Source organism: Oncorhynchus kisutch, linkage group LG7 (assembly GCF_002021735.2).
Source record: "Oncorhynchus kisutch isolate 150728-3 linkage group LG7, Okis_V2, whole genome shotgun sequence".
In the NCBI taxonomy this organism is placed as follows: Eukaryota; Metazoa; Chordata; class Actinopteri; order Salmoniformes; family Salmonidae; genus Oncorhynchus; species Oncorhynchus kisutch.
Genome location: NC_034180.2, coordinates 37,088,240 through 37,115,582, shown reverse-complemented (window position 1 = coordinate 37,115,582; position 27,343 = coordinate 37,088,240). Strand labels below are relative to the sequence as shown.

General features: G+C 43.1%; 3 protein-coding genes across 15 annotated transcripts; all 3 read left to right on the top strand.

Annotated features, from left to right (window-relative positions):
• The first annotated feature begins 745 nt into the window (after positions 1-745).
• Positions 746-7,273, top strand: zgc:154055 (PH-GRAM_MTMR9 and Myotub-related domain-containing protein). 6 transcript variants are annotated; one of them, XM_031829043.1, is made up of 12 exons: positions 746-869; positions 1,082-1,592; positions 1,915-1,971; positions 2,477-2,585; positions 2,731-2,856; positions 3,702-3,872; positions 4,251-4,468; positions 4,604-4,765; positions 5,650-5,791; positions 6,015-6,235; positions 6,392-6,543; positions 6,748-7,273. In XM_031829043.1, the coding sequence occupies exons 2-12, from the start codon at positions 1,408-1,410 to the stop codon at positions 6,840-6,842; spliced, it is 1,638 nt and encodes a 545-aa protein (XP_031684903.1). In that variant the 5' UTR covers positions 746-869; positions 1,082-1,407; the 3' UTR covers positions 6,843-7,273. The 6 variants fall into 6 exon arrangements, with proteins under 6 accessions (XP_031684903.1, XP_020343771.1, XP_020343772.1 ...); XM_020488182.2 differs by having other exon boundaries at positions 1,915-1,998; XM_020488183.2 differs by having other exon boundaries at positions 747-869; positions 3,699-3,872.
• Positions 7,274-7,383: 110 nt separating this feature from the next.
• Positions 7,384-12,435, top strand: LOC109894583 (L-threonine 3-dehydrogenase, mitochondrial). 2 transcript variants are annotated; one of them, XM_031829044.1, is made up of 9 exons: positions 7,384-7,886; positions 8,138-8,345; positions 9,094-9,136; positions 9,322-9,392; positions 9,777-9,926; positions 10,027-10,199; positions 10,522-10,612; positions 10,711-10,980; positions 11,270-12,435. In XM_031829044.1, exons 2-9 carry the CDS (start codon positions 8,153-8,155, stop codon positions 11,413-11,415), a joined length of 1,137 nt encoding a protein of 378 aa, XP_031684904.1. In that variant the 5' UTR covers positions 7,384-7,886; positions 8,138-8,152; the 3' UTR covers positions 11,416-12,435. The 2 variants fall into 2 exon arrangements, with proteins under 2 accessions (XP_031684904.1, XP_020343769.1); XM_020488180.2 differs by having other exon boundaries at positions 7,384-8,345.
• Positions 12,436-13,105: 670 nt separating this feature from the next.
• Positions 13,106-26,611, top strand: LOC109894582 (serine/arginine repetitive matrix protein 1-like). 7 transcript variants are annotated; one of them, XM_020488175.2, is made up of 17 exons: positions 13,240-13,443; positions 14,433-14,522; positions 14,678-14,800; positions 16,811-16,981; positions 17,278-17,351; positions 17,455-17,694; positions 17,822-18,127; positions 18,259-18,500; positions 19,040-19,120; positions 19,228-19,296; positions 19,465-19,606; positions 19,709-19,786; positions 19,920-20,408; positions 20,513-20,705; positions 20,952-21,137; positions 22,085-22,127; positions 25,692-25,816. In XM_020488175.2, the coding sequence occupies exons 1-17, from the start codon at positions 13,423-13,425 to the stop codon at positions 25,703-25,705; spliced, it is 2,562 nt and encodes an 853-aa protein (XP_020343764.1). In that variant the 5' UTR covers positions 13,240-13,422; the 3' UTR covers positions 25,706-25,816. The 7 variants fall into 7 exon arrangements, with proteins under 7 accessions (XP_020343765.1, XP_020343764.1, XP_031684899.1 ...); XM_031829040.1 differs by lacking the exon at positions 22,085-22,127 and adding an exon at positions 15,071-15,190 and having other exon boundaries at positions 13,250-13,443; positions 25,692-26,611; XM_031829042.1 differs by having other exon boundaries at positions 13,251-13,443; positions 15,071-16,981; positions 22,082-22,127; positions 25,692-26,611.
• The last annotated feature ends 732 nt before the right edge of the window (positions 26,612-27,343 follow it).

Below are 27,343 nucleotides of genomic sequence, written 5' to 3'. Positions count from 1 at the left end.
CAATTTTCCGGACTACTTTTGTATCCTGAGTGCTACTTTCAGAACTACTGGTTAAAAAGGATACAAAAGTACCTGAGAATCATTATAAGATGGCTCCTCGATACATTTAGGGTTTATATGGAATGTTTGTAATTAAAAGATGTTATTTGATTAGATTTGATCAGATAATACTGTGGTGTAGCCATTCCATGTTTAATAGGGCAGGTACAGGTAGCTATACACAAACATCATGTAATTAGTTAATGGTCTTCCTGACAGACAAACTCCTTAGAAATAGGGATTGGAATGTCTTAATTTGAGGCAATGCCTCCATCTAGTGTTAATTTTTGAACACACTTCTGGTCAATTGCCCAATAATGGGCTGGAAAGATGGATGGGAGAGCAATATGCTGCATGTTTTAGACAATATGTGAGTGTAAACATTTACTCACCTATTACTTGATCTCCAGATGATATATATATATATATATTTTTTTTTTTAAATCAAAGACTAGGTCACACACAGGAAATGCAGGTCACACACAGGAAATGAGAAGGGTATTGCTTTAGGTTAGTGACCTGAAGTTACTAGAGTAGCATCTACTTGGTTGGAAGCAGAGGCTACTAAATCAAATCAATGAGTAATGTAAACTAACTAGTCTGGTACGGTTCAACAACAGTTTGAAAGAGACAGAAATCAGTCAGCAGCTGATTTCACTCAAAAAATCTAGCATGTGATTTATATACATACTCAACTCCAATGGTCTAGTGGTGAGGTTTGCTGTCTTTAGATTGTCAGTTCTTCAGGCGCCAGCAGGTACCAGGGCCCTGTGGATACGCTATAATGACTGACTAGATGCAGACGATACCATTATCTTATCATGAACTGGGTATGAATATGAACCGAGTATGAATTGTATGAACTTTTTTAGGCAAGATTATCTACAAAATGCAAACCCAATATTAGGCTACACACTAATAGGCATTTTGAAATGAATTGCCCCTGTATAGATAGGATATTTGACTTTGTGTTCTCTCACCACTGCTTTCAGGAAACGCTCACTTCCTTCTTTTGTAACCACAAGATGTTTTCACATTTTAGGGGCTGGTTGGAAAGCAGCCAAGTATGGCTTAAAGAGGTGTCCCCACGGGAAGGGTGGGTTAATGAGAAAACGAAAGGAAATAACTGCTATGAAGATGTTATTAACTTCAAACAAACACTTCACCTAGCTGTAGTTACAGCAAGCTACAGTCAACATTTGGACCGTGTCACGCCCCTTTTCCATGGGACAAGAATAAGTGGTTTAATTTCAATAATTCAGTTAAGTAGCCTATACAAGATCCAGAAGAGGAAAATAAACGGAATACTATTTCTGGCGCGCGCGACTTGGATCTCCCGTCTGCTTCTTGTCATCTTGCGCTGATGCGATGGAGTTTTCAGAGCACATAAAGACAGCGAACGTTGAAGATGTCGTTCTGAGACGGCCGTTTCATCCACCGATGCAAGGAACGTTATGTGTCACTGGCCACCACCTGCTCTTCTCTAACAGAGATGGAGACAGCTCGCGGCTGGTCTTGTTACTTCTCAGAAACATCGATGCCATAGAGAAAAGGTAAACGGAGTGAGGGCAATACGTGGCCGCTTTTTCAACTAAAGTATTTAAATGTCATATTCAAAGGTGTAATGATGGACCATATAGCCGCTGCCATATTGCCTGAACCCCATATTTCAATGTGCTGACAGCCAATTGTCACATTGGGGGAAACTAATAGTTACTAAGAAAGTGTTTAACATGTTAACATTTTCCCAGCCTACATCAGTCTGAATGTTGGGTCAGGGTGCCTGTGTAGCCTGTTAATAAACATGTCTCACTAACCCATCTTGCTGTCTCTCTCCCTCCATCCTTCTCACTGTCTCTCTCTCTCCATGCCCAGTGTGGAAAACCTGTTGGGCTATTCCAGTCTCTTCTCTAGTACAGGCCAGAGTCAAAGGTTTGACATAAGTGTGACACCTTGCGTGTGAGTCTGTGTGTGTTTGTGCGTTTTGCAGTGTGCTGCTATCCATGTCCTGTGCAGCACTGTGCGAAAATAACAGGATTCTGATGCTGCAGGAATAATAACCAATCCCACCTTCGCTCAAGCTCTGTCTCACATGCCATCTCTTTGAATCCTCTCCATATGCTTTGTGTCATGAACTGCGAAGAACCAAATGCAGGAATTTCAGTGCTCATTTACTACAGTTATGAATCTGGTTCAGACAGTACATTTGGAGGTGTAGTGCAGAGAAAGATTTGATATGGAGGGGAAATGCAGGCCTCACATCCTTTCTCTGAGAGAATCTCCACTCCCACCAACTGGTTGGGTTGGACTTGCTTTTTTGAATGGTTTTTTTGGAGGGGAGGCAGCCTAGATCATGGAACCCTGAGGGGGAGTGTTGAGGGTAATATGTGGGGTTGGACAGAAGCCCTATAATGATGTGTGTGTATTTCATATGAAGGCCTTCCGTGTCCTCTGGAACAATCACCCTCAAGTGTAAGGACCTGTGTGTTCTGCAGCTGGACATTCCAGGCATGGAGGAGTGCCTGAACATTGCCCGTTCCATTGAGGTACAGTAGCAGGATGGTAGAATACACACAGGCTGTACATACATACCCAGCGTGTAAAAACTAGTATTAGTGTTTTGCTTTTTGTTTTGACTAGTCAGTAACTTTTTGCCTCTTTCTCTCTCTCTCTCTCTCTCTCTCTCTCTAGTATCTCTCTTCTCTGGACATTGTGTCCGATATGTATCCATTCTTCTACAGACCGCTTAAACTCAGTCTGCAGGACCAGTGGGGCCTCTCATCGCCTGAACAGAACTACGCTCAAATGGAGGAGCTAGTGAGTGCAGCACAAACACACACACACACACACACAGATGTCCTGTTGTTTTAGAGTAAATGCAACAATCAGAGCTAATCATCACAAACATTAAGAGTATACAAAACATCCATGACATAGACTGACCAGGTGAATCCAGATGAACGCTATGATGTGTTATTGATGCCACTTATTAAATCCACTTCAATCAGTGTAGATGAAGGGGAGGAGACAGGTTAAAGAACGATTTTTAGGCCTTGAGACAATTGAGACATGGATTGTGTATGTGTGCCATTCAAGAGGGTGAATGGGCAAGACAAAAGATTTAAGTGCGTTTGAACGGGTTATGGTAGCAGGTACCAGGCGCACCGGTTTGTGTCAAGAACTGTAACGCTGCTGGGTTTTTCACTGGGGATACCAAACGGAAGGGTCAAGATTCAGATAAATCAATCCTGCTGAGGCCGCAATACCAGCCCTGCAGCCAATTACATGTGGTTCCACTTCCTGCATTATGACTGTGTAAACAATACATGTGAGAAACGGCATGAATCCATGCTCATATATATATATTAGTCAGCTTCCTGTGGAGCCCTTGTCATGGGGAATTTACTCTAGTTCTAAAACACATAACCTGGGGATCACTATGTCAAGAGACCCTATTAGAATCAAGATAGTGGGTGTAGGCACTGTTATAAGAAATCATACTATTTAAAACCAAAAAGGGTTCAATGGCTCGCTTCATATATGGCCCTCAAAAGGGTTCTTTATACTGTAGAACTGCAAATCACCCTTATTTTTAACAGTGACCAATATGTACCTATTGATCTGTGTTGTGTCTTCCTATCTTCTCTCCTTCTCTGCAGCAGGACAGGTGGAGACTGAGTCATGTGAACAAGGACTACTCTGTGTGTCCCTCCTACCCCCCTGCTGTTATTGTCCCTCACTCCATAGACGATGAGACATTGTTGAAGGTGGCCAAGTTCAGACAAGGGGGCCGCTTCCCTGTCCTCTGTTATTACCACAGGAAAAATGGCATGGTGAGATACGCATGGATCCACACATATGGACTTAGTCACACACACAAATACTTTTATGTCACTACAATGTACAGTAATTAATGCTGTTTAACATTAGATTTTAAAAAAAATGTTTTATTTATTTAAATAGGCAAGTCAGTTAAGAACAAATTCTTATTTTACAATAATGGCCTACCCCAGCCAAACCCTCCCCTAACCCGGACGACGCTGGCCCAATTGTGCGCCACCCTAAGGGACTCCCGATCACGGCCGGTTGTGATACAGCCTGGGATCAAACCAGGGTCTGTAGTGACGCTTCTAGCACTGAGATGCAGTGCCTTAGAACGCTGTGCCACTCGGGAACCCTTCTTTATCAAATAGCAAAATTGTGTTTCCCAGGTCATCATGCGCAGCAGCCAACCCCTGACAGGAGCCAATAGGAAGCGCTGCAGAGAGGATGAGCTCCTCCTCCAGGCGGTGATTGACGGCTCTGGGCTGGGTTACATCATTGATACCCGCTCCAACCAACAGGCTCAGCAGGCCAGGATGACAGGGGGCGGGTTTGAATCTAAATCTAGCTACAGTTGCTGGAAGAGACTGCATCGTCAACTGGAAAGGTGTCTGTCTGTGTGTTTGCCTGTTGTGTTACGTATGTCTAACCTAGTTCCCAGGGTGTTTCTGCTTTAACCAACCCCTTTTTTGGAGCTCTATGCCTGTTGACTGAATAGTTATATTTGCGTTTGTGTCCCCAGAGGGAAGGTGCTCCAGGAGAGTCTGATAAAGTTGGTGGAGGCTTGTGGGGATCACTCCCACAGTGTGGATCGCTGGCTCAGCAAGCTGGAGAACTCCAAATGGCTCTCTCACGTCCACACTGCCCTGGCCACAGCAGGCCTACTGGCAGAGTGTGTGGAGAGGTAGATGTGCACTCTACTCTCATAACCCTAAATGTAATGTTTTCAGAATGTGACGGTAGGTAGCCCAGTGGTTGGGGCGGTAAGTAGCCCAGTGGTTAGAGCGTTGGGCCAGTAACCGAAAGGTTGGTAGATCGAATCCCCGAGCAGACAAGGTAAAAAGCTGTCGTTTTGCCCCTGAACAAGGCAGTTAACCCACTGCTCCTAGGCCGTCATTGTAAATAAGAATTTAATCTTAACTGACTTGCTTGGTTAAATTTTAAAATAATCGTACATCATCGTGTAACGGGCTGCTCCAAGATGCCGCCGAATGAGAAGACGAATATGGAGTGGGCTTTTAGTCCGACTCAGGAGATGTGCATACCATCCAACGCTTCTGAGTATATTACTCACTAATGTTCAATCCCTGGACAATAAAGTAAACATGCTCAGGGCAAGGATCTTCTTCCAGAGAGACATCAGGGAGTTGTAACATACTCTTTCACGGAATCATTTCTCTTTCCGGATATACTGTCCCCGTCCATACAGCCAGCAGGGTTCTCGTGCGGACAGGAAGAAAGGACTCTCCGGGAAAAGGAAAGGCTCTTGTGTATGTTTCATAATTAACTACTAGTGGTGTGATTGTGGTAACGTACAGGAACTCAAGTCATTTTGTTCTCCCGATCTGGAATACCACACAATCAAATGCCGATGGCATTGCATTCTGAAAGAATTCTTGAAAATGTGATTTGAACACTGCTGCATAGTGTTACACTGAGTCATAATGCGTGTTGTTTTGCTTTTTGTTTTTATTGCTGATGTGCTGTTTTGTTTCCTGTATTGTGTAATATCTTGTTTACGTATAACATTGTTCTATGTTATGTAACCCTCTATGGTGCTCTGGCCAGGGATGGCCACTCTGTTCTAGTCCATGGCTCAGAGGGCACAGATGCCACCCTTCTGGTGAGCTCTTTGGCCCAGCTCATCCTGGACCCCAACACACGCACACTGGATGGCTTCCTGGGCCTCCTAGAGAGGGAGTGGCTACTGGTGAGACCCCTAAAATAGTCACACGCTACCTCCTTATGTTACAACTATTTTCAAACCCTCATATACTGTAGATTGAGAGCTGGTAATGTGTACATTAGTACAGTGTACATTCAGTGGCTAACTAGCTATACTAGCTGAAGCTGTGTGTATGTTTTTATCTCAGTGTGTGTGTGTTATTTGATCTGTTGAGGTGTGTGTGTGTGTGTGTACTCCCTTTCCACAGGCAGGTCACCCGTTCCAGCAGCGCTGTGCCCACTCAGCCTACTCCCACGCCCGTCTGAGGCTGGAGGCTCCAGTGTTCGTGCTGCTGCTGGACTGTGTGTGGCAGCTGGCCCGACAGTTCCCTCTGGCCATGGGCTTTTCTGAGCCTCTGCTGCTGCGTCTGGCCATGGAGGTCTACGCCTCAGACTATGGCACATTCCTCTGCAACAGTGACCAGGAGAGGTGAGACATTCATGCTTTGTCCAGACTGTCCTTAAATGTACAGTCATTGTCCAAGAGTTTAGTGTATCTGCACTAAATACACATCCGTCTGTCCATCTGTCTGTACCTTTCTCTTACTCTTCATCTCTCTCTCTCCCCCTCTTTCGCTCTCATCAGGTGTGCTGCAGGGGTGAAGGAGAGAACCCACTGTCTGTTCCAGTTCCTCCTGAAGCCCAGTGAGAGGGAGCATTATTCTAACCCCCTGTATGAGCCCACTGAGCTGGCCATCTGGCCCTCCATTCAGCCACAGTCCCTGCAGCTCTGGAGAGGTGAGTTAGTAACACAGGCAGATCTGAGTCTGCTCTCCCTTACTGCAGCCCTCTGACATACAGTATGCTAAATGTTGTATGGGTGAATTGTAATAGTTATTACATTAATTTCTTAATCGATGAGTAATAAGCAATGAAATGGTAGATCATGTAAATAAATACATGTATTTACTACCAAGATTCCTCTGTCTGGATGTGTATCAGGTCTGTTCCTGCGTTGGACCCAACATGCTGTGCACCTAGAGAAGGCTCAGGAGGAGTTGCGGAACCTTGTCATTGAGTGCCGTGGGGCAAGTTGAAAACACTGATAAAGTGGGGTCGAAAAATACAGTGACACACTGGACTGATGGAACACACAGTGACACTCATCCTGGTTGATTGACTGTTGAGGAAGAGAACAGATAAATACTTTTTTGGTGAGACAATTATGCTCCTATGGACATGAATTAGATAGGTATTCATCCATCCTAAAGAATATCAAATTGCATCGCATACTGTGAAAGTTCCTCACTCTTAAATACTTTTCTCTCATGGTGACATGCATATATTTTGTATCTACCTTTTTTATAGCGTTTTCACTGCAAGTCCATTTAAAAAAAATAATGTATTGTGTATTTTTATTTTCGACCTACAAACACTTCACATTTTAGCATTGTTTTGAATAATTTGATACATGTCAATGTACTCAATATGCAAACGTTTTATTAAAAGGAATGTAATTTATTGCATAGCTTATTTCTTGCCAACATTTGTAGTGTGATGATCCACCCCAAGAACCCTGGGACTAATGTGATGTGCTTTTAAATGTAGCCTACCCCCCCCCCCCCCCCCCCCCCCCTCCCCATTGCCTGCTAGTAGCATTATGCGTTTTGTTACTTTTTTTTAAATCCCCTCTCTGACTCTGACGTAAGCCTCTACACTGCAGCCCTGTTCAACATTGCAACAATACAAATCCCCTGTGAGCAGGTAGTCAGCATGTTTGCCCACATGTTGGCCCTATAGCGTAGCAGGCTGGATATTGTAGTAATTTACAATTGATTCGTGACCTCTCGCGTTCTTACATCATAACGAGGAAAACCACGTATCCCAGCATGACTTTCTTCAGCCATTTAGTTACCCAATGGATGCTCGGTGCGCTTATTCAGTGACCAATCGGGGGGTAGCCTAATCTTTTAATTCTAAGAGTTAAATACCACGAAAAACGTTTTATCAGCGCAATTTACATCAATTAGTTTATTAGCCTAGTGTGGAAAGCGCTTGTGCGATCTGCAAAGCTTCATTTTGGTCAACAAGTGGTTGGCACGATCAACAGAGACAGATTCCAGGTTTTTGTCAGCACACAGGTAAAATGTTTTCTATTAATTCTTCTGATACATAACGCGTGGTGTTCCAGTCAATACGAACACTATAAAGTTTGTTTTAAATTAAACAACAAAGTTACATAACTAACTTATTGCCCTAAACCTAACATGGTCAATGTACATAAATCCGTAGAATGAATAGTGTCTATAACCTACGTGGTGTAATTTCCTACTGAAAAAGAATGATTTGACGGATGAAATTGATAACATAGCCTCTCGAACTTTTTCCTCAGGGGCAGCAGCTCGACATGCTATCGGGTATGCGGGTCTGTGTGCCCTCCGCTGCAGCTCTATTTGGCTCGTTGTGCCATGGCTGTCGCAGCTGGGCACGTAGTTTGTCATTCCGGGGTTTTAGTTGGTCGCCCCGAAAGATCAGCCGGTGGAACAGTCAAGATTCCATTGACCTACCTCCTGCGGAGAACCCACGAATTCTCATCACAGGTTAAACCATTTTTTAAATTGTATTTAAAAAAAATCTCAAATAGCAAATAACACTTTATGGTCTATCGGCTATATATGCTTTACATGTGTTTATAATCTCCAACCGACACAGCCAGAAGATGACTGGCCACCCCTCAGATCCTGGTTCCTCTCTAGGTTTCTTCCTAGGTTCCTGCTTTTCTATGGAGTTTTTCCTATCCACCGTGCTTCTATATATATAGCTTGCTGTTTGGGGTTTTAGCCTGGGTTTCTGTTTAAGCACTTTGTGACATCTGCTGATGTAAAGATGGCTTTATAAATACATTTGATTTGTTTATGAAAATATAACCATTTGTTTAAATGTTTTAACAGTAATGGCATGTTGTCAATCTCGTTTTTGTCATTTAGATTTGTGTTCACTGTTTAGTAAGTGGCAATCCTATTTTCCCTCACTACAATAGGCTGTGAGCAGACTGTGCTAGGGACAAAAAGGCCCCAGCGAGTGACCACTGGCAGAATAATAGCTTGAGGACAGTTTTTGTCTGTAGGCTACATAAAGCTTTGGTGAAAACAAAAAAAGGTCACAGCCTGGTTGGAGCAGAATATGAAAAAACATCCAGACCAATTTTTTCTGATATTGTATACAAGAAACACATTTTCACCCATATATTCTCAATTTTGAGACCTTTTGAGCAAATACAAATTAACAATTGAGATGATGTGTTTTATTAATTCTGCATTGTATTATTTATTTTCTCTTCATGAAAAGGTGGCCTTGGACAGTTAGGTGTGGGGCTTGCAGAAATCCTGAGGTGAGAAAAAACTAAAGAGCAATCTTTTCTTCAAAGGGTAAGAGATGTTGATAGCCTGAATCTTCCCCAGATTGTATAATTCTCATTTAACATCTACAAATAGATAGTTTGGATTCTGGGGTTCACTCCAGTTAAATTCAGGAATGAACTGAAATTGCAGAAATTAATTGAATATCAATGTGTAGGAAACAGTATGGAACAGAAAACGTTATCCTATCGGATATCAAGAAGCCTCCACCAGAAGTGTGCAGAAGTGGTACGTTTTCTTTGTTGGACTGATCAACAATTCTCTCTTAATCTCTATACCATGCACATCTCCATACTGTGCTTATAATATCCTCTTATTTTCTGCATAAAAGAACATGTCTCCTACCTTAGGATTCCTAAGCATTTCAGCTCAAAATACGGATAATAAACTGTATTAAAAATAAAGTTGTACACTCTCTCTATATATATATCCAACAATGGGTAAACCTGAAATGTTGGTTTGGTTTACCCATTACAATTTTGGGAAAAAATATAGTGTACAACTTTCTTTATTTTTATACAGTTTGTTCTCCGTTAGTGAGCACCTTTACAAAATAACTAATCCTATTTTAAGTCTTATCAAACTCTTTGTCTCTCTTCTCCTCTCCCTCAGGCCCGTTTGTGTATGCTGACGTGTTGGACTTTAAGAACCTCAGAGAGTTGGTGGTGAATAACCGCATCACCTGGCTGGTGCATTACAGTGCTCTACTCAGTGTTGTGGGAGAGGCAAATGTGGCCCTGGCACGCAAGATCAATATCACAGGTCAGCTTTAGGATCACACACACACGCTACCACAGTATCCAGGGTACCACCCCTTTTGTATGTTTTTGTCTAAAGATTCTCTCTTTGCTGTGCTTTCTAGGGCTTCATAATGTGCTGGACCTGGCTCTAGAGAGCTGTTTACGTCTCTTTGTCCCCAGCACCATCGGAGCCTTTGGCCCTTCTTCTCCCCGTGACCCTGCACCTGACCTGTGTGTCCAGAGGCCTCGCACCATTTATGGGGTTTCCAAAGTGCATGGCGAACTGATGGGGGAGGTGTGACCTGTTATGCTCACACATACAAACATACATACTGTACATGCCCACACAAACAGTCGTAGATGCAGTCATAATGCAACGACATCGCTGTCTAATGCACACTCCTGCACGCATGCACACACACACAACCTGCTGGTCCTCTCTTATAGACAGAGGAATCTAGAAAGAAAAGCGAGATCGTTTGCCATTTATCTTTTTCAGAGAGAGTAAGTAAATTCATTAACACAGCAGATAGGGCAGATTAAGAGAAGTATTCTACAGAAATATGCGTTTGCTGGTTATTTGCTGTACCTTCGATTGTGTTAAATCTCTCTATTAGTATCTTCATCACAAGTATGGACTGGACTTCCGCTGCCTACGCTATCCTGGCGTCATCTCAGCTAACACACAGCCTGGGGGAGGAACAACAGGTAACCCATATTTATCATTTAATCATTTATTAAAGTATTAATGTTACCATTATAGGGATATATTCCAATACATTGTGTACATTTTTGCCCTCCCATAGACTATGCTGTCCAGATTTTTCACGATGCCCTCAGCACGGGTCACCACGAGTGCTATTTACGCGCTGACACGCGTCTGCCGATGATGCATGTTGGTGACTGCCACCGTGCGACTGTGGAGTTCATGCAGGCCCCGGAATGCCAGCTGTCGCTGCGCACATACAACATCGATGCCATGAGCTTCACCCCTGAGGAAGTGGCCACGGAAATCCGCAAGCACCTGCCCCACCTCAAGGTCACCTATAACCCTGACTCTGTCCGCCAGACAATTGGTATGTTCATTGTTCAGCCTAATGGTGTGTCTGACGTTCTGTGTAGTGTTATTGAACTTCAAGATGTATCATTTGAAATAAGCCATAGCAGAAGTATATGGAAAGTTTTCTCCTTCATAGTGTATAGAGTAGATATAAATAAATAAATTGTATTTTTCTAGTATTATTAAATATTGAAAGCCTTGCATGTTCATTTTTCACACGGTCACCAGTCATGAATGATGTCATCATACAGTCTTAAGTTGTGATATGTAAAAACTCTTGACCTTGATTGTCCCCTGATGTGCAGCGGACAGCTGGCCGGTGAGGTTTGATGACTCCAACGCACGGAGAGATTGGGGCTGGAAGTCGACATATGGGCTTGAGGAGCTCGTCTCAGACATGCTGAGCTCCATCCGTGACAAGAGGACCAACGCCGGACTGCCAGTCAGCTAGCAGGTCCCGCCCACAGAGAGTGACTTACCAATCACTATTCCCTTAAGTCCGCTTCAGCCTGGGTCTGCCTATCACAACAGACCCTCTTTCCTTAGCATCATCTCCAAACCAGGACTCTTCTGTAAATCAGGATAATATTACACCAATAAACCAGGGACTATTTTCAAACCTGTCATCTTCAGCCAGAACCACTCAACTTTCCACAACAGTGGACACTGACACCACAGACACACACACACCACACAAGTAACAGGCAACAAGCACCCTCTCATAATAGCAGCTTTACTCTTTTCAGGGAACCATACTGTCAACCATTCTCTTATGTTGTGACTGTCTTCAGTATCTGTTTTAAATGTGATAGAGAATTTTAATATCATAGCAGGTTTGACATAGGCCTTAAACGTCTGGGGGAAATAGGCTTCAGGCAAATTATTTTACATATAGTTAGTCATAACCCTACCTTCAGTTTCCAGTATCTCAAGGGGTTTCATTTACATTTTACATTTACAGTACGTCATTTAGCAGACAGTCTTATCCAGAGCGATGTACAGTTAGTGCATTCATCTTAACATAGCTAGGGGAGACAACCACATATCACAGTCATAGTAAGTACATTTTTCCTTAAAGAAGTTATCAGCAAAGTTAGTGCTAATAGGAAATGTTCCTCCTTGCCTGCTGTATTAGGGTAGTATAGAGGGCACAGTGATTTCCTTCCTGGCCTGCTGCATTAGGGTAATATAGAGGGAACAGTGAAATGACACAGGAGCAGTGAGAGATATAGGGACAACTATCAGAAGAAATAGAAAATCCACAATGTTTACAAAAGGCCTGCCTTTACAACACAACTTCAGTACATTTTCAAACATCTCCACAGTCAGTGTGATTTTGGGTACCAAATCAATTCAGAATTGAAGCCTTATTTTTAATTGAAAACTAATTAGAAATATATTTGTGAGTAATGAACAAAATTGCAGTGTACTTTTGATCATAAATTGAATAAATCTCTTAATTTGCCCATTCTGTTGTTTTGTTATTTGCTTTCAGGTTATTTATTATGGTAGTAGGCTAACTGGTGAACCTACTGTGTGTTACTGAACATATCTAGACCTATATCATTTGGAAATACATAAATCTAGCAATAAATTGGACTGAAATTCAAATAAATAATTTGTGCAAAAGATACATAGGCCTACAATTGATTGAGAGCGAATGTTGCCAACAGTATCAGCAAATATTTGTATTACTAACTCAAGATAGACCAGAGACTGTCGTTTTCAATGGGAGCAAGTGAATCACAGTGGGAAAAACAAGCAAGGGGTGGGCATAGCCAAGCACGAGCTACTGAGATCACATTGGCGCGTTTTAGCATGATTTTAGCATATTTCCGTCGGGGAACGCCAACTCTGCGAAGTGCGCGTGTGTAATAACTCCATTCGCCCTTGCGCTCCTTCTAAACAACACAATTTTTTTTTTTACAACTTTGGCAAAGGTGAATTTTACAAAACGCATTCCACTCAGTTTGTTACAGATTTTAGTTTTGGAAACAAAACTGTATGGAGATCAAATGTTTAATCGATGAGAAAATTTGCAGAATGTCGGCCAACATTCATCTCGCTCCACGTTATTCCACTACCGGGCTTCCTCTCAACCTCATATTTGGTAGTGAGCGGTAACTCTAACCGGATGCCTCACATTTATACATCCGGTTAAAGATATGGTTCATTGTTCTATATGTGGTATCAGGCTGCAACATATACACACTATTCACGACAAAATGTATGATATTTAAATTATAGGTCGATGTAAGTTGGCAACAGTAACTAAAAGAAGATAAATAAAACTCTTGACAGCAAAAAAACAAAAAAAACGATTTCGTCATCGTCCATTCACTTCTTCTGTTCTGCTGTAAAGGAGGAGTTCTGTCGCGTGTTGTATGCTGGGGTTTGGTAGTACGTATTTCGCCAGACTCCGCTATCAACCGCTTTTACATCTTTCTCGGCTAATAACATGGACGCGGGATTCTTCCGCGTAAGATATTTACAATGTTACTATTAATTGTTGAATGGTGTTACAAATGTATAGATATTTCTTTGGGTTTGTAAATATGTGCCATTATAGACAGACGAGCTCGTGCGCCATTCCGCTGCAATGGGAAGCTAATGTAAAGATGGCGGCTGCATTAAACTAGCTTCGCTAGATATATTTATTTTGCGTAGGTTGTGTTTTTCCATTTCAAACTATGTTCATTGCTGATGTACAGTAGCTAGTTATCACCTATAGTTACATGTGTTACCTAGTATTAGACTTGTTGGTTGAAGAATAAGCCAAACCAATTTTAACCAGACAAGAGGCGGGGCATGTCTACTCGGGCCTCAGCTCACATCGAGATTAGCACAACTATACTGAACAAAAATATAAACGCAACATGTAACAATTTCAAAGATTTTACTGAGTTACAGTTCCTATAAGGAAATCAGTCAATTTAAATAAAATAAACCGTTTCACATGACTGGGCAGGGGTGCAGCCATGGTTGGGCCTTGGGGGGCATAGGCCCAGCCAATCAGAATTAGTTTTCCCCCCACAAAATGGCTTCATTACAGACAGAAATACTCGTGAGCATGTAATGATCATGCTGTTTTATCATCTTGATATGCCACACCTGTCAGGTGGTGTGTATGGACCATTTCTGGGATTTTTTTTTTTTCAGCTCATGAAACATGGGACCTATATTTTTGTTCAGTGTAGTTGGCAGGCTAGCAACATAAACCCACATTTATCTCCATAACAAGGGTTTTGATTAGCTAGGTACTTATTTTCCACTTTGTTTGACACTTATTCAATTAAGTCTTGTTTCAAAAGTTGCAGCTAGCTTACATTATGTTTCACCATGTTGTGACATAGGTAGCTAGTTTCTGCTAAAGGGACAAGTACAAATAATAAAGAACCAACATTTTATAACTGAAATAGTTACTATAGCTAGTAGTTATGTAAACTGTTTATTACTTGTCTCATACAGGGCACAAGTGCAGAACAGGACAATCGCTTCAGCAACAAGCAGAAGAAACTTCTAAAGCAACTGAAATTTGCAGAATGTCTGGAAAAGAAGGTATGATAAACAACACTGCTTTTAGCACATCTTCTAATTGAATGCTCAGTGTTCCCACAACTAATTATATGGTATTGGCAGTAGCTTCTGTATAGCCAGATTTTTGTTTAAGTGTGGAATGGGTTTAAGTTAGTAATGAATTCTTCCTTCCCTAGGTGGATATGACCAAGGTGAACCTGGAAGTCATCAAACCTTGGATCACTCAGCGAGTGACGGAGATCCTGGGGTTCGAGGATGATGTCGTCATAGAATTCATATTTAACCAGCTAGAAGAAAAGGTAATACTATTGACTCAAATTCCTTCCTTTTCTTGTACATACATCAGATGTTGGTTATATAAACTTAATGAGGAAAAGATAGATTGATGTAACAAAGTGTATTGCTTAGAAAAAACGCAATATAAATGCAGATGGGGAAAGAGCTACCACCGGTGTCCAGTGTAAAGGAAAAATACATAATTTAAATGACACAAAGTTGTTGCTGTGATATGTGACAAAGTGCCTTTGTGCCACAGTTTTCTAATGATGATGTGATTTATGATTCAAAAGGCCTGAACCAATATGGATGTTATACCTTGCATCAGAAGTATAGCACCAACACCTTATTAGCTCTCTGCTGAGCCCAAAGTGTCACTGAGCCCAACTCCCTGATGCAGTGTGTGGTTTGAGGTGAGTTATGGTCAGGGATCAACATGCTAGTGATAGAAACAATTGGACAATGCCATGCCATTTTCTCCATATACCTTTGAATTGCGCCCCTAGTTTGTCTTTTATATCTCCTCTGTATCCTATCTTTGGAGTGTGTTAAAGTTGAGAGGATACAGTGAAATTGTTAGGCCATTGATCCGCATTTTATTTGTGTAGAGTATGACATCTGTAGTATCTTCTTTCTGGGCTGTCGGAAAAACTGCTTTTAAAATGATCCATTGCAATTCACATGGACCCTATTCTGCATAAATTATAAGTTGCATCAGTGCACTTGTTGTTCAAGTTTTCCCTCCAGTTTGTTACATTTCATTGCCCCTCAATTTAGGAAGTCCAATTGCATGGTTCAAATTATACTTGTGTATTATAATTGCCTTCATTTTTCCCCCCACTTAAGTAGCATTTGGCTGATAAAACATGACTTCAAGGGGAAATTTGATATAATACACTGGATGTAGAAAAAGGAAATGTTTATCTCTACTGATAGCCTAATAATTAATCAACAACTTATTTTTATGAATGGTGCATGACTCACAGCAATCCTCGGATGATTTTTATTCATACTCATATGTTGCTGGAATCTCGTAAAGGTACTATCTGTTTTAGTGAACTTAGCCTAATACTGGGAGGGAAAATACATTCAACTACGCCTTACCAATTTTTGTTTCTGTGCAATCTATGTTTTTTAATTTTTTTTAGACAAATTAAGCTAAATGCTATAACATCACAGTAATGATAAAAGGCCTTATTAGTCATTATCATTTAGATAAAAGGGTATCCAACTTTCATTCTTGACTTAGATGTTGAAATAAAACCCCTTTTTAAATGTCTTGTGCACTCATTATTGCTTGTTCGTCTCTTGCAATTTAGATAAATGATATAACAATAAACTGAAGGTGGTTGAGTCTCAAGCAGTAGGGAGGCGGAAGCAAGCCAAGGGAGCGTCTCTTTCTGCAGGAGACACGGGCGCTCCATACCCACTGATCCCGCGGGACACACTGAAGACACCGGGACTGTACTTGCAGTTTTGGGTTTTGATGCACTCTGTTTTGTGGATATCTGTTCATCTCTCAAAGAATAGACTGTGGGGAGGCCGAGAACAACAGGACAGGAATGCTAGTTATTTATGATCAAGATTATTGACAGTAATGGTGATGGGTGGGATAGTTAAATATTTATTAGATTATATTTTATGAAGGTTAAGTCAGCCTTGATGCATGCGGTGGGTGTCCTTTACATGGATGATGTAGCACTTATGTCTCCCCTCAGCTATTCTCAGTTTTGGGTTTCAATTACCGAACTAATGGGGTGGAGATAAGGAATCACAGCCTCAAGTCAACAAAAGTTTGTTAGGTTGCAATGACTGTCTGCTTTGGGGCCCAGGGGTCATATACTGTAGCTATTGTCTTTTGTTATGAAGATGGCTGCCATTATTTAGCAGGCATGTGTAGCTTAGTGAGGAAACAAAGGGGAAGGCAGTTGTCTGAGTGAGACCCCCCCCCCCCCCCCTTCTCGCTCTCGCGAGTTCTCCCTCCATGTTAAATTGGTGTGTTTATTTTCTCTCCCCCTTGGTGTGTGTTGCAGCACCCGGACAGTAAGATGATGCAGATCAACCTGACGGGCTTCCTGAATGGAAAGAATGCCAGAGAGTTTATGAGGGACCTGTGGCCTCTGCTGCTCAGTGCCCAGGACAACATTGCCGGTATCCCCTCTGCCTTCCTGGAACAGAAGAAAGAGGAGATCAAACAGAGACAGGTAAGCAACCAGACACAATCTCACAATCACCACATTTGTGTCACGCATGTGTTTTATGGCTTTGGCCTAGCATGTTGTCTGTGGAACACTAGTCACGTTAATATTTTACTAATTTCTTGTTTTACAAATTTTATGTGTATATACTGTGTTTTACTCGATGCTACTCCAACATTGCTCCATCCTTTTACTTTTAGGTACTATTGCACTGTTGGAGCTAGGAACATAAGTGTTTCGCTTCACCCGCAATATCATCTGCTAAATATGTGTATGCGACCAATAACATTTATTTGTTGCAGATTGAGCAGGAGAAGCTTGCCTCTCTGAAGAAGATTGATGAGAAGGAAAACAGAGAAAGGGAGAGCCCCAGAAGGTGGGAGAAAATCACATGAAGTAAAATCCCTTGAAGTCAATGTCCATCAAAATATTTAAAGATTGTAGCATTTGTTCTTATCACATTTGTTGTTGTCGTACAGGAGGAAGTCAAGGTCACAGTCTCCACGGCGACGGTCTCCAGTGAAGAGAGAGAGAAAGCGGAGTCACTCCCGCTCCCCGAGGCGTAAGCCCAGTCCCAGCAGCTCCCCTCCACTAACAGCCCCAGCCGTCACCCTGGTCAGTGTTACATTGCCCCAGAGCACTGAGGAGCCCCAGCCAGAGCCAGACACCTCTGAGAGCGCCGTACCTGAGCCAGTCATTCAGGAGGCCTCTTCCACCAGGTAAGATGCTGGTTTGAGCACCGACTATATCTGGCAATATTCAGGGATTTGATTTTTCCTGTTTTGGTAGTTCTAGATTTAAAAAAATATTTTAATCTAATTTGTGGTATGTTTTTAATTTTCCAAGTGATTTGGTGAAGCCGCACACTGTGGTTGTGGTACCTGACTCTGTGATGAAGGTCAAAGAACCCTCCCCAGGTAAGGCTTCTAAAAAGGAGGAGAGGCCCAAGCCCAGGGAGAAGGACGGCAGGAGGGACAGGCCCCGCCACCGCTCTCGCTCCCATTCCCGCAGACGACCTAAATCGCGGTCCAGATCTTACTCCCCACGCCGGAGGCCGAGCCCCAGGAGACGAATGTCCCCTCGTCGTAGGAGCCCCCCCAGACGTGGCCCCCCAGGCCCCAGACACAGGCGCAGTCGCTCCCCTGTCCGCAGGTGAGTGGAGGGCCATGCAAGTGTAGCAGAGTGCAGAAGTGTCCATTACTGAAGCTGTCATTAACTAGCCAACTTACCAAACAGCATGTAAACCTGCATTGTGGTTGATTTGAGCTTTGTTTGTCCAATAGGCGGCGCTCTCGCTCCCCATCCTCTGGGAGCAGCTCCTCCGCGCCTCGCTCACCTCAGAAGGCCGTGAAGAGAACGTCAACCACACCTCCTAGGAAACAGCCCCGCGGCCACGCAGCTGATCCCTCCCTCAGCCCCTCCAGGAGAAGAGCCCCCAATGGTAGCCCCCCTGGGAAGGCCCGACGCTCTGCCTCCCCTCGGGCTAGAAAGGGCCGGTCCTCAGCCTCCCCGTCCAGATCAGCTGGTATGTTGGTTTTTCTTTCTTCTCTCCATTCTAAATATAGTTCCATGCCACCTTCTCATCCCTGCTCTAATGTACATTAAGTACTATCAGAGTTTACAAAGGGCTGTAATGAACTTGGCCCATCATCCCTATCGAACTCCCTCACCATCTCAGATGTGGCACTCCCTCACCTTGCCAGTGACATCATGTTACATGATCAGTCTCTGAGTGTGATACACATACTGTATCAGGGGTGGCTATGTCTATACAGCCAGAAGATGCCTGTTGAACTCAGTGACCTGGAAACACATTTTTCATTATCTCCCTGGATTACTTGATTCCTAGGCAGGCCTGGTTACAGAAGTATGACACTTGAAGTCCTTGGCAGGGTCTTAATGGCAGGCCGTGACTAATGGAAACTACTGAATCATAAACCTCTTTTCGGGCTGCTGAAAACAGAATGTATCAGTCCTACCACTGGTGTTATACAAGCAAGTGTATTTGTGAATGAATCTTTCTTGAAAGACTTTGTGCCCTTTAAACATCTTATTGATTTTTAGGTTCAAAGAAGAAACTAGGATCAAGGAATGATTCACTGTCTCCTGTTCCAAAACCCAGGCATTCTGAGGCATCGGAATCAGGTGAGTCTTCCTTTTAGCGTTTGTCTGTGTGGTGTGATGCACAATGGGTGTGGGTGGGTCTTTGTTTTCTCAAGCAGTGAATGGAGTCTCACTGCTTTGCTTTTCAGAGGGGGCTACCGCAGATCCTGTGCAGCAGCGACGTCAGTATCGCAGGCAGAATCGGGAGACGTCTTCAGGTTATAATTATTTTTATTTGTCCCTCACCCCATCTTTTTAGCTAGCCGTTTCGTCTTGCACCCTCATCTCGTGGGTCTTGAAGTTGTGCCCAAATCCCCATCTGGGTGTTTTTCCCTTTTATGCTACTGGGAAATGACGTGTCCTGACTACTTTTGGATTGGTTACAGATACTGGATCATCCTCCTCATCAGAGGACGAGGGGTCCAAGAGGCCGGGCGGAGGGCCAGCGGCGAGGAACGGGAATGTCAGGAGGAGGCGCAGTCGCTCCCCCTCCTCCCCCAGGAGACGACACAGGGACGGCTCCCCCAGGTCAGCTATAGACGGTTTCTCCTATCCCTCTCAATGTCATGATTAAAGTTGAGGTTTTGCCCACACCATGCGTTCCTCATTTATGTTTGCTTTCCTCACCAGAAAAAGACGCTCCCTCTCCCCTGGAGGCCGCCGATCTCCCCCACGCCGTCGCAGATCTCCCTCTCCTCCGAGACGCAGGTAAAAAACTTTTGCTACTCTTCTTTTTTTTTCTCAGTACTCAGTCCTCAGTACTGAGCATTGTCCAAAATTGTGTACCACACCTGAGATTCAGATAATAACTTGGCTCGTATGTCCTCCTCTGTTCCCCCAGGTCTCCCTCTCCACCTCCTCGCAGACGCTCCCCCTCCCCCAGGCGGTACTCTCCCCCCATCCAGCGGCGCTACAGCCCTACTCCCCTGGGCCCACAGAAGAGAAGGCTATCGGGGTCTCCCCCTCCCAAATGCCTTTCCCCAATGCACAAGCGCCGTCCCTCCAGGTCCCCGAAGCGCAGGAGTCCCCCTCCCCAAAAGAGACGCACACCTCCTCTCCCCACCTCTCCCCCCCGACACAGGAGGAGCCCCATGCTCCCATCCAACCGGCCAGGCCGGGGCACGCGCTCCCCCCCTGCTGTTCACAGTAACCGCCTCTCCCCCTCCCCTGCCAACCGCGGTCGGGCCATGCGTGGGTCTGCTAGTCCTCAAGGGCGCTTTGACTCCTCGGGCACCTCTCCACCTGGCCAGAGGCGCCAGGTGTCCCCCTCACACAGCAACAGGGCAATCCGCAGGGTGTCCCGGACACCAGAGCCCCGCAAGAACCAGAGGTAAGGAGCTTCTAATTGGTCTTATTGATGCCAAAGCAGGTGCTGCACAGCAACAACTCATACCACTATTTTCCAGATATCACTTTTTTTTCTGTCCCTATCAGAGCCTCTCAGAGCCCCCAGCCTATGAGGAGAGCGTCATCAAGGTCACCGTCTGGTTCTCCTAAACCAGGAGCCTTGAAGCGGCCGGCCCCAGCCTCAGGCTTCCCCTCATCGGGCTGCTCGGCCAGTGGCTCGCCATCAGCCCCTCTGGCAAAGAAGGCCAGCAGCGGCTCTGGCAGCCCTTCTCCAAACAAGGTGAGTTTAAAGCTGCTGTCTGTTAATATTACGTGAGATTTAAAAATGTTTGACTCAACTAAGTGGCTAGTTGGGGAAGCGTTCTCATGTGAGTAATAGCTGGTGTGTGTTTTTGTGTACTAATACTATGATGACTTGACGTGGGACGGTAAAATAGTTGAACCAATGACGTGTCATCACACCCTCTTCTTGGCCCAACTGCCAATTTAAATACTTAGTCACTCTGCTTTGTCCTCTCCATCTCAGAATTCAGACACTGAGGCTGGAGGAAAGAAGAACAAAAAACATAAGAAGGAGAAGAAACATAAGAAGGACAAGAAGCACAAGAAACACAAGAAACACAAGAAGGAGAAGATTGGAGTGCTGGTGGCTGCTGGGGATGGCCAGGAGAACCTGGGGATGGAAGAGGATGTAGACTCCGACCATAAAAAGGTGAAGTCTACTCTTCTGATTTACTGAGGGGGTTTAGCCAGCTTCACATATCAGATCCACTGTTTCTAAGTAGGGGTGGGCAATGAGGACATTTTATTTTTTCAAATTTGACAGTATTTAGTTTTTCCTATAATGACACTAGAGCGGCAACAAATAAATTGTAAGTGGTTTTAATGTCTGTCTCCATTCTGATTGTTTGATGTTCAATCAAACTTGAATTAGGGCGGGGCAGTAAGACCTAAAAATAAAATCTACATTTTTTTCCCTAACAATTTACATCTTGATGTTTTCTCAATTACCTTTGTTGTACAATTTTAAAGGTCAATACGCTGTATTTCAAGCAGTCAGCCTTCCACAACCATAGGACCCATGAATAAATGATTTTATCAAAATAGTTTAACCTGCCATTTTGCAGTAGTCACTGATCTGGCTTTTAAGTCTCTCTATTAAAATGCCCTTTTTGTTACTTATTTAACCAGAACAATTCGCAGCCACTAATAATGACCAAGCTCTTGTAGCAGGCGAATGCATTATAGAAAATTAACACAGGTCTCATAAACAATCTGCCAAGCACAGGCCCATGTGCTGATGAGTAGATAATGTTTATATTTCAATTCTAGCCAACTTGGATCTATTAGCTAGCTATCAAGGTAGAACATTTGAACTGCTAATCACTTTCCTGTTTGAACAGCATGCTAACCTACTCACTTTGTTTTAATGTTGAAATCAAGTGGCATAGGTGGATAAGATGCTTATTTCACAGGAGAACAAGTTGGTAATTCCTTATATAATTGCTTTTATGCTCATTTAAAATGTACTAAACAGCTACCACATAACACTACATAACACTGTGGCTAAAATGCTGCTAGCGGTACCTTCATGCAGCGCGCTGACAAACGTTGCAATCTTCCAGGATCAATGTTCATTGATATTCCTGTTTTCAGTAGTGTCTTCTCTGCGCACAAATTGGGGAGTTGAGACATAAACAAGGTATCGTTATAATGGTTGTTATTTTCTTACAGTAATACAATGTCTACGTTTTTTTATTTTCTATATACATATAACTGATTCTGTTGGAGCAAACCAAAATATTGATTTGGAACTGCTTGTCAGAGGGCTCTGTTGTGGGTGGCATGGGCTTGGTTTGTGAGTTAGTGGGAATGTGCACATACAGAGGAGCGAGAGAGACTAGACTAAAAAGACGGAACGAGCATTCATAGAAAAGTCTGACTGCATTTAAAGCACTTGCTAGCAAGTTGGCCGTTCTCAGCTGTTAAACTTACTGGCGGTAATAATTGCCATAATTTTCATATTTTCACCAGTTTCATCTGTGGTTATTACATTTAATAAACCATACATTAATATACCATTTGTAGAAAGGTAAAGTAAAAATACAAACTGGTCCATCCATCAGTACCTGTGTGTGTGTGTGTGTATATACAGTACCAGTCAAGTTTGGACACCTATTCATTCAAGGGTTTGCTTTATTTTTACTATTTTCTACATATAAGATTAATAGCGAAGACATCCAAACTATGAAATAACACATGGAATCATGTAGTAACCAAAAGTTACTACAAATCAAAATGTTATTTGAGATTCTTTAAGGCAGCCACCCTTTGCCTTGATTACAGCTTTGCACACTCTTGGCATTCTCTCAACTAGCTTCACCTGGAATGCTTTTCTAACAGTCTCGAAGGAGTTCCCACATATGCTGAGCACTTATTGGCATCTTTTCCTTCACTCTGCGGTCCAACTCATCCCAAACCATCTCAATTAGGTTAAGGCCAGGTCATCTGATTCAGCACCATCACTCTCCTTGGTCAAATATCCCTTATACAGCCTGGAGGTGTTTTTGGTCATTGTCCTGTTGGGGAAAAAATTATGCCATCCCATCTGGTTTGCGCTTAGAGGGACGATCGCTGCAGAATGCTGGTGTAGCCATGCTAGGTAAGTGTGCCTTGAATTCTAAATAAATCACTGATCGTGTCACCAGCTAAGTACCATCACACCACATCCATGCTTCACCGTGGGAACCGCACATGCGGAGATCATCCGTTCACCTACTCTGCGTCTCACAAAGACATGGCGGTTGGAATGTAAAATCTCATTTGGATATATCAGACCAAAGGACAGATTTCCATCAGTCTAATATCCATTGCTGGTGTTTCTTGGCCCAGGCAAGTCTCGTCTTATTATTGTTGTCCTTTTAGTAGTGGTTTCTTTGCAGCAATTTGACCACGAAGGCCTGATTTTCCCGAAGTCTCTGAACAGTTGATGTCTGTTACTTGAACTCTTTGAAGCATTTATTTGGGCTGTGTTAGGTTCTTATTTTTCAGAGTAAATAACCCACGGACACTAGAGAAGCTTTAACCAAGTTGATTCTTCCCAAGGGTTCTGTACAGCTGAAATCAGACAGCAAAACATTTCAGTTTATATGCATCCTACTTAAACTGTAAGGAGGAGTGTCTTATGGCTCCACAGGAAAGGTAACCAGATACCAACCCTGATTACTCCCTTAAGGGGAACTGACCTCACCCCTCACCTCCTAATCCACAGATATCCATCTGTCTTCCCTATATCAACACATCGCTCTCCTCTCCTCCATCAAACACATTCCAAAGCCTTCTGGCCTTTTACAAACTTTCTTTTCATGGCTTTGTCTCCATTTATTTAATATCTCAATGTTTAGCCGATTCCAACAGCTGAAATGTCTGAGGCTGGTAACTCTAATGAACTTATGTGCTGCAGGGAACTCTGTCTGGGTCTTCCTTTCCTGTGGCGGTCCTCGTCAGCCAGTTTCATCATACCGCTTGATAGTTTTTACGACTGCACTTGAAGAAACTTTCAAAGTACTTGGAATCTTCCGTGTTGACTGACCTTCATGCCTTAAAGTAATGGACTGTTTCGCTTATTTGAGCTGTTCTTGACATGGACTTGGTATTTTACCAAATAGTGCTTTCTTCTTTATACCACCCCTACCTTGTCACAACTGATTGGCTCAAACGCATTAAGAAGGAAATTCCACAAATGAACTCTTTAACAAGGCACACCTGTTAATTGAAATGCATTCCAGGTGACTACCTCATGGAGCAGGTTGAGAAAATGCAAAGAGTGTGCAAAGCTGTAGTCAAGGCGAAGGGTCCCTGCTTTGAAGAATCTCGTATCAAATATATTTTGATTTGTTGAACACTTTTTGGTTACTAAACTGAGCAAAAAAAGGAATCTCACTATCAACTGCGTTTATTTTCAGCAAACTTAACATGTGAAAATATTTGTATGAACATAAGATTCAACAACAGACATTAACTGAACAAGTTCCACAGACATGTGACTAACAGAAATGGAATGTGTCCCTGAACAAAGGGGAGTCAAAATCAAAAGTATGTCCGTATCTGGTGTTACCACCAGCTGCATTAAGTACTGCAGTGCATCTCCTCCTCATGGAGTGCATCAGATTTGCCAGTTCTTGCTGTGAGATATTACCCCACTCTTCCACCAAGGCACCTGCAAGTTTCTGGGGGGAATGGCCCTAGCCCTCACCCTCTGATCCAACAAGTCCAAGATGTGCTCAATGGGATTGAGATCTGGGCTCTTCACCGGCCATGGCAGAACAGACGTTCCTGTCTTGCACAGAACGAGCAGTATGGTTGGTGGCATTGTCACTCTGGAGGGTCAGGATGGGCCTGCAGGCAGGGTGCCACATGAGGGAGGATGTCTTCCCTGTAACGCACAGCGTTGAGATTGCTTGCAATGACAACGAGCTCAGTCCGATGATGCTGTGACACACCGCCCAAGACCATGACGGACCCTCCAAATCGATCCCACTCCAGAGTACAGGCCTCGGTGTAACGCTCATTCCTTTGGCGATAAATGTGAATCCGACCATCACCCCTGGTGAGACAACCGTAACTCCTCAGTGAAGAGTACTTTTTGCCAGTCCTGTCTGGTCCAGCGACTGTGGGTTTGTGCCCATAGGCGATGGTGAGGACCTGCCTTACAACAAGCCTATAAGCCCACAGTCCAGCCTCTCTCAGCCTATTGCGGACAGTCTGCGCACTGATGGAGGGATTGTGCGTTCCTGGTGTAACGCGGGCAGTTGTTGTTGCCATCTTGTACCTGTCCAGCAGGTGTGATGTTCGGATGTGTGCCGTTGTTGTTACACGATCAACTGTCCGTCCTTTCTCTCTGTAGCGCTGTCTTAGGCGTCTCTCAGTACGGACATTGCAATTTACTATTTCTTCACTATTTTTCTACAGTGGAAAATAGTACAAAATAAAGAACCCTTGAATGAGGTGTTCTAAAACCTTTGACTAGTACTGTAGTAAATAAGGTTTACCGCCCAGCCCTACATCTAAGCATCACATTTATTTCAATCAAAATGAACAAATTAGACATGGTTGTAGAAGTTGAATGGTGCACCGCTATCATTTATTGCATGTCATCAGCTAATGTTTTTCTTTATTCTATTACTTTGACACATCCTGCTGCATGACCACACCTACCTTGCAACGTAACCGAAATATGATATAATTAATGCTACCTTTCTTTAAGGAATCAGACAGTGAAGTAGAAGAGCGTCTGGACGACCTGGAGAAGCACCTGCGAGAGAAGGCACTGCGTTCCATGAGGAAAGCTGGAAAGCTGTCCCCGCCACTGTCTTGAAGCCCGGCCACACCCCTCCCTCAATCTTCCGTACACTTTATTTTATTTGTCTTTAACCTGATTCAGCTTTAGAATGTACAAATTGTTTATTCTTTAGTTTTGTTTTTACAGTTTTGCTCATCTATTGATGGATGTTTTTTATCAAGCGCTTGAATTGTCACACGCGATCTTCCAATTTAATTTTTTCCCATATCTTTGACCCAAAATGTGTTATTGCTTATATCCAAACTGTAGAAGTATCTTTGTTTGATCCCTCAATTTTCAAGGTAGGATCATAGAGGGGAATTCTTTAATTATGAAGCTTGCATTGTACAAGCTTCTACGTCTCTCGTTCTACAACATACAAAATATTCAACTGTGGTAATTTAGAATTGCATGTGCAGCCAGCGAGTCTCTCCTCTGATGTGCATGAAATGGACTGTAAACTAAAGCAAATGCACAGATTAAATCTGTCCCTTTTTGTCTGCAGGCATTGTATGGTGCGGGAATGCGGTTTGCTCTCTAAAATGGATAACAGTCGGATTTTCCCTTTTTTATGTAATAGAGGTGTTTGACATTGCAGTAAATTCTGGCTTTGAAAAAGTCACGTTTAATAAGAACTAGACCTTCTTTTTTTTTCTGACCTCACCAGAGAGCAGGGATTTGATTTCCCACATGGGTTGATATACAGTCATACTTTGAGTTCACGCTGGTCCACTCTTTTGCATTAAGCCGTTCATTGCTGTGGAAGTGCTATTTGACCTTGTATTTAAAAACTCCTGCATTTGTCATCCTTTCAAAATTAAAATATGTTTTATATAAAAACTGAATTTTGTAAACATGAAAGTTAATTGTGCAGCATGAAACTTGTAAAAAGGGCACTGTACCATAGTGATGTCCATTGCAAATAGTCCTGCACCACACTATGTACAGTGCCTTCGGAAAGTATTCAGACCCCTTGACTTTTTCCACATTTTGTTACAGCACAGCCTTATTCTGAAATGGATAAAAACATTTTAATTCCTCGTCAATCTACAGTTGAAGTCGGAAGTTTCCATACACTAGCCAAAATACATTTAAACTCAGTTTTCATCATTCCTGACATTTAATCCTGGTAACAATTCCCTGTTTTAGGTCAATTAGGATCACCACTTTTATTTGTAAGAATGTGGAATGTCAGAATAATAGTAGAGGATTATTTATTTCAGCTTTTATTTCTTTCATCACGTTCCCAGTGGGTCAAGTTTACATACTCAATTAGTGTTTGGTAGCATTGCCTTTTTAAATAGTGTAACTTGGGTTAAACGTTTCGGGTAGCCGTCCACAAGTTTCCCACAATAAGTTGGGTGAATTTTGACCCATTCCTCCTGACAGAGCTGGTGTAACGGAGTCAGGTTTGTAGGCCTCCTTGCTCGCACACACTTTTTGTAGGTCTGCCTACAAATTTTCTATAGGATTGAGGTCAGGGCTTTGATGGCCACTCCAATACCATGACTTTGTTCCTGAAGCCATTTTGCCACAACTTTGGAAGTATGCTTTGGGTCATTGTCCATTTGGAAGAC